The sequence below is a fragment of the Stegastes partitus genome, unplaced genomic scaffold (genome assembly GCF_000690725.1).
Source record: "Stegastes partitus isolate 25-593 unplaced genomic scaffold, Stegastes_partitus-1.0.2 Scaffold9, whole genome shotgun sequence".
Classification (NCBI taxonomy): Eukaryota; Metazoa; Chordata; class Actinopteri; family Pomacentridae; genus Stegastes; species Stegastes partitus.
This window is the reverse complement of record NW_007577740.1, coordinates 1923875-1934640: the sequence shown is the minus strand read 5'-3', so window position 1 is coordinate 1934640 and position 10766 is coordinate 1923875. Positions and strand designations below refer to the sequence as shown.

General features: G+C 41.4%; 1 protein-coding gene across 1 annotated transcript in view; it reads left to right on the top strand.

Annotated features, from left to right (window-relative positions):
- The window catches only part of scara3 (scavenger receptor class A, member 3), a 29249-nt gene extending 19334 nt beyond the window's left edge, over positions 1-9915 (top strand). The window contains exons 5-12 of the mRNA XM_008284982.1: positions 1799-1879; positions 3415-3533; positions 3686-3930; positions 5461-5680; positions 6157-6245; positions 6514-6706; positions 7391-7568; positions 7648-9915. Of these exons, the coding sequence (XP_008283204.1) occupies positions 1799-1879; positions 3415-3533; positions 3686-3930; positions 5461-5680; positions 6157-6245; positions 6514-6706; positions 7391-7568; positions 7648-8141 (1619 nt within the window). The 3' untranslated portion in view covers positions 8142-9915. The remainder of the gene's footprint in view (positions 1-1798; positions 1880-3414; positions 3534-3685; positions 3931-5460; positions 5681-6156; positions 6246-6513; positions 6707-7390; positions 7569-7647) is intronic.
- The last annotated feature ends 851 nt before the right edge of the window (positions 9916-10766 follow it).

Genomic DNA, 10766 nt, shown 5'->3' with positions numbered 1-10766 from the left:
CTCGTCCGCTACTACGGTGTTTATCACCGAAATGAAACGAGGAGGCCTGAAATGAAACTGCAGACAGTAACCCATGGCACTCCACCTCCAGTTTCTCCGCTGCTCTGTGAAACAGGGAGAAGAAGGAATTATCGTCCCGGCTAGCCGGCGCAGCAGTGGCGGCTACCTGACCTGACGACAAACCCTCGTCCTCCGATAAACCTTGAATGTCCAAGCCAATGTCCAGCACGTCATCGTCATCATGGTGGGCTGCCAGACCGAATGGCTGACCAGCCCGCTCAGAGGGTTTCGGCTTGAGCTCGGCTAACCCGTCAACATACTACATATGGTCTGCCCAGCTAACAGCGGAGACTTCGACCGGGAGCCTCTCGTCGTCGGACTCGGACGAAGCAGGTCTCTCGACTGGGAGAGGAGAGGGCCGTGCCGTGCGGCCGTGGAGCCCAGCACCTTTTCCAGAAACATGACTCGTCTCTCGAGGGTTGAATGCCGAAGCTGCCGACAGAACTCGCACGCCTCGGGATACGCCAATGCTCTCCTGGCGTGGACAATACCCAGACAGACAGGACACGCTTTGTGCTGGTCTTTGTCGTGCAGGGAGAAGCCGCACCCCTGAGGACAGGGGCGAACTGAAGACTTCTTCCTCAACTTAGGCTAGGTGCTCATATTGAGACACAAAGCACATGACTTTAGCAAGAAAACTCTACGGGCAGTCACACTCACTACGGTAGTATCGGTGGCTAACACCAACAAAAGCAGTTAAACTAATTCCAAGCCGGCAGTAGCCTTAGAAAACAGAGCTAACTAGCAGTAGCTAGATAGCCCGTGAGGTGTTCTTAGCGAGGTGAAGAGCTTAAGAACTGAGGGATGACTGTGATGACAGGCAGGGCCTCACGTCATCACAGATCATCTGCCATAAAGGCGTGAATAGAGCTGTCTTCAGTAAGGTCACGTGTGGCGTGATATCCCATACGATATGTGTTGTACTGAGTGAATCGACTGAAAGGGAACACATACCACAAGCCATGCATGTGCATAAAGAAATAGTAGCTGATTTCTATTCATGTACATTGCTGCATTTAAATACCTCTGTTGCTTCTTTTAGCATTGTTGCACAGAATATAGCAGAAGCCACGAGTCATGTTCGGCATCACTGTCGCAGCAGCTAATACAGTAGAGCAGGTGGTATGTGCAGAGAGCATGTGGAAGCATTTATATACACAAACTTCCTATGGAATGAGCCTCCATTAATCCCCTGAGTCAGAGTTTAGCATGCTGAAAAAGTCTGAATATACACAGCACACAAGTCTGCACTCTCACGAATGTAAACTTGTACACACAAAACCTCATGCTCTCCAAACTGTTGTTGCTCTCTTGGGAAATATGCTGGGGGAGCACGACCTGGCCAGCTGGCTAAACCATCATTCTTCAGTGTTTTGGTTACATTTGTTAGTTAATGAAAACTTTATGTGTTTTGTTGTCAGGGCTTAAATTACAACTTCCCGTTTTTACCCCTTTAAATACTTCCCATTTCCTCTTAACACCAAGGTACTGCTGATGTTAATCATTTCTGTATCCACTCAGCAGCTTCAGGGCCAGCTTACTACTGCTCATTTCACTGCCAGATGTTTTTGTGAGTTTGAATCTAATGGTTTAATTCTCTATTTCCCCCAAAACAAAGCTGTGACAACTTGGAGCCTTGTGCCATGTGCTTGTTCTTTCACTGAAACATTAATTAAGGAATAATTGGTGTACTTTTATAACCCTTGAACGTTCTTCCCTAACATCTCTGTTTCTTCAGTGTTCAGGAAGGTGGACAACCTTTCTGAGGAGGAGTCAGTCTACCACAAGAAGATCACCAAGGCCCAGCAGGGAATTGACGGTAAAGTAGACAGATTACCTCATGATTAGTCATTTTTTAGACTCACTCAGGTCAACCTCGTACATTTATGGCAAAACAATACTAAGAAATATGCTATTAATAAATTAGCAAAATTTCTTGGTACATGTTGAAACACATAAATATTTTACTTTTAGTACATGACTTGACTATATATACTCTCAAAGCAGCGACAATCGCTGATGTGACAATGTGAAAGGAGTTGGTTGTTCCTGATTCTGCAACTCCCTTTGACTTTAGAAAGCTAAATAACAAATTTAATCTCATTGTTTGGCTTCCGACTGGCAACCTGTCCAGGGTGTCTCCTGCCTTCGCCCTAAGTCGGCTGGGATAGGCTCCAGCCCCCCCGCGACCCTCGTGAGGATTAAGCGGTGTATAGAAAATGGATGGATGGATGTTTGGCTTCCGGCCCATAATACAGCTCTTCTGGTTCACTATAACTGCTTTCATAGTAGCTTGTTTAGCAGCTTATGTGATGAGAAATCTAAAAATTCACTTCACTACACAGTAATTCTCCAAACAGCACAGGAACTTTTAGAGACGAGCTAGTGAGCCAGATATTTTTCTCAGGATTGGGAGGAGGCCATAGACTGTATATACAAGAGGGACATCGTCTCTTGGTCTGAAAAGTGTAGCCAATGCAGAAGTGCCTTAAATCTACATCCTCTCCAACAGCCAGCAGGAAGTGACTCCTCTTGTTACAAAAAGAAGTCTGATTCTATCAAAATCCGTGACAAAATGAATCTACTTGTCATTTGATTTGTTACCTCAGTAAACATTTTCTGAATAAGTTCATCGTCTAAATTGCACAGTGTAGTTTACAATGGGGCTACCTTGTGCTACCAAGTGTCCTGTAGTCCTTAGACACATGCAACGCTCACTTGTTATGTCTGTTTTCCACAGATAGCAACTGGCAATAATCCAAATTTAAGGCTTTCCACCAGTAGTCCACAAAACAATGGGTGACATCACAGTTGCAACATCCATCTTTTATTTACAGTGCATGGTGAGACAATTGCAGGTAGCAGAGCTGCTCTGCTGTGTTACCGCCAGGGCATGAGTGAGTAAAGTTCAGCTCTCCCAGCTCTCTAACCTGTGCGCTCCAATAGCTCTCACACTCATAGCCCCTTCAGCTCAGCTCAGGTCAGATGTTATTCAGATTTCACTGCTCTCCACACAAATCGCTCATCGCTCACTCCAATAAAAGAAAAAAGGTCCATTTAGTAGCTTTTTAAAAAAAAATCTCCGGTTTCTCCGAACTATTTGTTAATGTTGACTTAAGAACTGCCAAGTAAAGGTTCATTTCTGTTTAGAACAGTTTATCACTTGAATGAGGAATATCCATTTAGTGTCTCTTGAACAGCTAAAAAACAGATCTCTTGAAATAGTTGTCTTGTCAGTAGGGCTGGTCCGAATAGCAATTCCAGCCCTACTTGTCAGATATCTAGAGAGATACCAAGTGTTTTAAGTGTCATCTAGAGTTACTCACTTTCTCCTTTTGTTTCTTTATATCTTAGATCTGAGGTCCACATCTAACTGTTCAGGCTGCCTTGATGTGACTCTGTACAGCCAGGAGATCAGCAAGCTGAAGAAAGAATTTGAAGACATCCAGAGAATGATACTGGGACAAGAGCAGGTATGGAAGATCTCAGAAGAGGTTCACACAGCAAGTTTTGCTCTTGTTTAACCAATCAGTCCAAAAGGACAATCAATTTGCAATAATATGAAGCAGAAAAAAGCAGCAAAATGTCCCCACATTCCATATTTCTGATCTCTATGCCTCTCCAGGTCCTGGACCAGGCCTCCCAAACCCAGGCCACCCTAAAGGCCACAAGCAACCGAGTGACGCGTGACATTCAAAACCACCTCATGTCAATCAAACTTCTCAACCAGTCACTGGAAAGATATCTGGATCGGGTGGAGGGCTGGAAAGAAGTGATTGAGGAAACTGAAGAGAAGATGAAAACGCTGACGGAGGATCAGTACGACATAAAAGCTACAGCCCAGCAAGTTAACACGACAGTGGCCCTCAGGTGAATAAAGCTGGAGCCAAACACAGATGAATAGATGTAATCTGTAAACACAAATATGAACTTTTATCTGCACTGTCTTCAGATTTATCAACAGCATGAACATAAGTTTTATCAACCTTTAGCACTACACTATTCATGTCTACAATATCATTAGAATAGTTTCTAATTAGCTATGCAGTATGTGGTCATGACGTTTCAAGCCAGTGTTATACTATACATGCACACAATAGTCTGCTTGGGCCCACATGACGTTTATTTCATACAGGTGGACACCTCGATGGAAGTCTGTGTGCAAGACAGGGCTGCACATGCTGGGCAGTAGTGTGCATGAATGAACAGACTTTATCTGTTGTGTACGTTTACAGAAGTCACTTGCAGATACTCACATGGACAACTGTGGACATCATAGATGTGTAACTGTAGTTATACTTTTGTTCTAGTTCATTGGAATCTGCTTGGAGAACTCTGTTCCATACCTGAACAGTTGTATCTTCATAATCTGGACATGCACATTGCTGCTGAGCATGTGTATCATTGCCACTGTAGCATAGTCGCCACAAACCTTGGGCCTCACGCAGATGTCCGCAGAGGGGTTTGAGTGGACACATTTTCTGACCCTTGTGTTGTGAAGGGAATAACAGCAGCATTAGTGAGCTTGCAAAGTGGAAACCTAAATGTAGGCAGCTGGTAAGAATGCAGAGTTTTAATCACAGCTGAAATTCTTCTTGCATTTCTCCTAAAACAACTATTACTTATGAAAACAAACTACAGTCACAATGACAACTGAATGTTCTCATTTTTTAAAAAAGCCCCAGCTGTGACTCATTCAGTACATGTGACGCTGATTTACACCAGTTAATGTTGATCACGTGATCTGTTAATTAAAGACTTACGCACAACCATAACTTTACCTGAGGTAATATCTCTTGCAATTTTAGATATTTTTCCTCTTTAGAAAGGAACAGGAGTGTGCTTGAATTCAAAAACTAAAAATATCGCAGACACATTTTCAGCTAAATGCTAACAAGCTCACAATAATGATGCTAATATGCACGTTTATTTATGTTTACAATGTTCAAAATCCCAGTGTAGCATGTTAGCATGATAGGACATGCTAATTTGCTTCAAACACAAAGTTCATTATAGCTTGATGGGAATGTCATTGGTTTCAACAGTGACATTTTAAACATTGTCAGAATCTTACTGAAGTGATTACAGTTATCCTGAATGAGGAATGAATGTATGCATCACATTTCATGGTAGACCATCTGATAGTTGTGGACACATTTCACTCTGACTTAAAAGTAGAAATTTGCTTCTAAGTTAACAGGTTCAGCTTCTGGGGATCATGAATACCTATATATCACTTCATTGCAATCCATCCAGTAGTTGTAAAGATATTTCAGTGTGGACCAACCTCATATTGTAATCCCACATAATACTGTTCCCCAAAAAACAGCATAATACACTACACATAATACACTACCCAATGTCCTATCAACTGTTTCTCTCATGTCCTCTGCTTTCCAGTACAATGTGGATAGATGCCTTGCAGAGGAAAGCAGATGAGGAGACTCTCGTCCTCCAGAAGCTGACCAGTGACTGGCAGAACTACAGTCGAGTTCTGAGCGCCATTAAGTCCAACACGAGCAGCACCACGCAAACCATGCGCTTTCTCCAGAACAACATCGTAGCAGATCACCAGAGAATTGCCATGTCCACGGAGGTGTACTATGACCTCACTCAGCAGGTTAGTGTGTGTTTGGTTACACTTATTTAACCATGAATAGAAAAATACACCTATTAGAAAAATAGGCGATTGTTTAATTGACTAAAAGGCAGTCAAGAGGCACAGCTACGGACATACTTTCCTGGATCCAGATCGAACATTTTTGTCTCAATATACCCTTGTATCAAACTGCACAGTTTTGGGTGGAGAATGAAAAAAAAAAAACATAGTTGCAGCTTAAACCCTAAACTATTTTTCAGTAACTTTTGTGATCTGTGTTTTTGTACTTGTACATATATCTGCAGGCACAAATTTAAACCCTGACATCATTATTGTAAGGTGAGGACAGATCTTTGAAAGACTTTAAAGTTTAAGAAAAGACTGGGCTTAACCTGGCAGTTCCGACAAAGATGGGGTCAAACACAAGATCATGCAATAGCTTAGTGAAAGTCCTAACAAGTACTGAACTGCAACATGTGTGTTTGTGTTTTCTGCAGGTGATGAACCTGCAAATGCAACTTGACAATGTGACATCTTTTATGGATGAACATGAGGAGAACATGCATGATCTTCATTACCATTCCAGGTAAAATGCATGCACACATTATACTGTTATACTTGTAAGAATGCTGTATTGATTTATAACAATTCCCTGATGACCTACTTGTTCTTGATCCTAACCTTAACCCAAACTAAATCCTAAACTAAACCTTAAAATTTGAAAACCAACTCTTAAAACAATTGTGACCATGTGAACAAATGTCTCCATAATATCATAATGTATAACACACTCACATAGACACAAGAAAGAGTAATATCAATTCAGTTGCTACAAATCCCACTGTCTACTTTAGGTACTATGAGAACCGGACGGGTGAGCGTTTCTCTGCCTTGGATGGTCGTCTGAACTCAATTGAGATGGAGATCGACACAATCTCCTCCAGCATCAACGCCACCGTCAGCCATGTCCAGAGCATGTACAAATACATCAACATCGAGAGCTCATCCTGCCAGGGTCGCCTGGGAAGACACACAGAAGATCTACAGGTTGTGAAAAACATGAAAACAAATATTTTTTAAAGTTTAATTGGTATAACACAGGGCTGCAAGATGACTCGGTGGTTAGCGCCGTTGTCGTGTCCCGGTGAGGGCACCCAGGATCTTTCCGTGTGGAGTTTGCATGTTGTCCCCGTGCAGCGTGGGTTCTCTCCTGGTTCTCCGGCTTCCTCCCACAAAGTCTAAAAACATGTTGAGGTTAATTGGTGATTCTAAATTGTTTGTTGGTGTGAATGTGAGTGTGTTTGGTTGTCTGTCTCTAAGTGTGGCCCTGTGATTGATTGGTGACCTGTCCAGGGTGTCGCCTGCCTTCATCCTGAGTCAGCTGGGATAGACTCCAGCCCCCCATGACCCAAGTGAGGATTAAGCGGTGTATAGATAATGGATGGATGAATGGATGGTATAACACACTTGAGAATGTATGTTCTGGTATTTGATTGGTCTAAAACCACAAGACTTAATATTATATGCAGTGATGGGACATCACCGGTGATTTGCAAGACTTTTCAGGCTAGTTTGTTAGCTTAAAGGTTTCCAAAGCTTATTTGTAATCTTTGACAGTCTGTTGATACCACATTTCTGTTCTTAATGTATCTCCTTCTCTTTGTCCTTGTCAGTTTTACCCGTCTCCTCATTTATTTGTATCCTAATGTCATAATCCTCTGTTTCATGCAGAACTTGAACAGCACAGTCTTGTTACTTCTCCACTCAGCCAACACACTGAGGCAGCAGAACATGTTGCTGAATGTGAGACTGGATGTGGATGTCAGGAATTTGTCCATGGTGATGGAGGAGATGAAACTTGTGGATGTTTTTCATACACAGCTCATAAAGAACTTTACTATAGTAAAAGGTACAGTAGATTTTGCCACATAAAACAACACTTGTCCTGGAGTACTTTTTCACTTCACTCTACCACCTTTTATCAACAGGTGCTCCTGGACCACCTGGGCCCAAAGGGAACCGTGGTGAAACCGGCTCAAAAGGACCTGTGGGATTGACAGGCATTAAAGGGGACCGAGGCCCCACAGGAGGTCGTGGATCTATTGGAGAGAAGGGTTCTCTTGGTCCTAAAGGAGCACAGGGTGAAACCGGCTCCGGTGGCAATAGAGGAGCGATTGGTATCAAAGGAGCCAAAGGGTCCATTGGTACACCAGGCCCCAAGGGTGAAAGGGGCCAGAAAGGTGACATGGGCCCCTCTGGTAGAGATGGCATTCCAGGACCCACAGGGCCTCAAGGGATACAGGGACAGACAGGACTGCCAGGCATCATTGGGCCATCAGGGCCAAAAGGAAAACCTGGACCAGTAGGGCCACCTGGACCACCAGGAATCCCTGGTCCTCCAGGCAGCCCGTACTGCCATGACCTAGGCATCCACCACCAGCAGCGAACTGTGACACCTGCTGCTGGATCTAAGCGACAGTAGTGAGAAAGAGGTGATTTGTCAAAAGAGCTCAAGAATCACAGTCAGATATGAACCAAAGGGATACCATGCATTGTGACTGGAGACACAATAATACATTTCTGTTGCATTGGGTAAGACTTTATGAACAAATGCAACATGGAGCTTTAGAGGAGGCATTTCCCTGAAGAAATGAAATGGCCACATGGAATAAAATAAAAAAATAAGGCCTGAAAATCTGAAAACAGTACAGCTAACACAGACTGAACTGTTGTTGAAAAAGGAAACGCTGAAAATGGATTGTGTTTGGACAGACTTTGACTTTTGTATGGTGATGGTCTTCATACAACTCATGGGATCTTGTTTTACACCAAGATACAGCAAGCATACTTACCCATAAATTGATTTACTCATAACAAATTACTGTACAGACTACAAATAAAAACTACATGGTGAGATATATAGGAATAATGATCATAAAAAAGTCTTGCCTAGTTGAATGTATCAGAAGCAAAGAATGTGTTTGAGGTTGTTGTCAAGCCACCAAAACCTCTCAGGACATAATAAAGAGGTTGGTAACCATGGATTTGCCCTAAAGTAGTCGTGTTTTCCATCCAGACTATTTAAAGGTTTACATTTCCATGTAGTACTTTATAGGCACCAGAAAATATCCACTTTTTGCATTATGTACACCTTTCTGACATCATTTTCAAATGGATGGCACTTTGTTCTTTCATAGTGTAAAAGTGTAAAATTTAAAGTCAGTTTGCTTATCTTAGGTTTTTCAGAGCAGGTACTCTGAAGACCTTTTCATCTACTGGGTCTGTGGTCTGTGGTTTGAAGAGGTAAAGTTGCAGAATTAATTCTGAGTCTTAGCTTTGTTACACATTGTATATAAAGGTTTTTTCTATTGGTTTGTTGTTGGTCAAGACAAGTAAAAATGAAAGTAATAAATAACTCCTGTTGGTGTATGAAAACATAATGGGAGTTTATTCACTGTCTTTCTGAGTGTCAGACTGGTGCAAGTCCTATGTTTTATGCTCAGCATGGAGCTGGAGGTGGTGATTAGCCTAGCTTAGCATAAAGACTGTTTGTAGAGAAAAGCAGATAATGTGAGTCTTATAAAGCTAATTAACACATGTTTTAATCAATAGATCAATAAACAGAAATGTAAAACTAGGTATTTCTGGTTTTAAGGGTAGCTATGTGCTGTAACTATCTTCTGACAACAGTTTTTTTCTAACAAGGGTAATATGAGCACATAACTGCCTTTAACTACATTTATCTCAATCCCAACTTAAGGAAAGTAATCGGATTTTTAGATACAATTTTTAGAGCTGTTTCTGTCTTTTGACAGTTTTTATGTTAAGCTCAGCTAATTACCTTAAGCTCCACCTTACTCACAGAGAATGCAAGCGACTTAAATCTCCTCCTTTGGAAAAAAAAAAAAAAAAGGCAAATAAGCATATTTCACAAACAGTGATATAATTCCTAAATATGTATAAAGGATGGAGATGTCATAAAAACTCACTCAACACACGTATAGATGATAGCATTTGTAAACCTGTCACGTGATAAAAACACCAAAGGTGCAGTTACAGTTTAACTTTTTATTATAGACAACTTTGATAATAAAGAATTGAGAGGGTTTGGATTTTAGCAAACACAAAAAATATGTTTTTATATCACAGAGTAAAAATTTTACGAAGAGTCAAAAACCGTTTTTGTGAATCTGAGTGTTGTAATGAAATGCGACTGGCTTGCATTGAACTTCAATAAAGGCTTTTTTTTAACAGTCTCTGTCTTGTCAGGATCTTACTGTACTTCCACACAGATTGCTTTCGTTGTGCTGTAAGGAAAAGGAGTGGTTTTGCCATTAACTCAAAACACATGTCAACCCCTCCCATTAGATTTTTGAGGTAGATTCAATTGTCTGTATTTAGTCTGCTGTTTTAAAAACATGACCGATAATTTCCATTTTGCAGTTGATACTAAAGCAATGAAGTCAGAAATACCTTTGACATTCTAAATACCACCTGGGTTACTATTTAAGAAAGCATTAAACATGACTATTTTAATTGAATTGTTATCAACACTGATATCTGAGACAGGCTGAAGTAGAGTAAAACAGATGAACGCCCATGTGCAGGAGAATGTGTTGCCTGCTGAATGATATTTTCACAGATTTTCTTCTTTTTCTCAGTGCTGGAACATGACAGGCCTTATGGGATGTTAAAGGAACCTGATGTCCAACAAAAACTTCCTTCAGATATCCAACAAAATCCTTTATTCCTGTGGTTGCATGACTGTTACTTATGAGCATGGAACATTTGCTCTAAATCACTTGCTGTTTTCACCTCAGAAACCTGAAGCAAAAGCATGAAATTGATGCTGTTTCTGATTTGGGAAGTAGGAAAATATAATATCCAGGATATATATTCTCATTAGAAATCCTTCAAGCTAACTTAAACCTTTTCTCAGCTTTTAAAAGAATCAATCTTGTGGGGAGGGGGACCTCCAGGAGACACATTTAAACTATTCCCACATGTGGAGCCATAAATCACCAACACTGGTGATGGAGGACAGTGCAGGGCAAAACACTGCAGATGTCACAACCAGCCACAAAGAAAAACATTGAGAAAGCAAAGA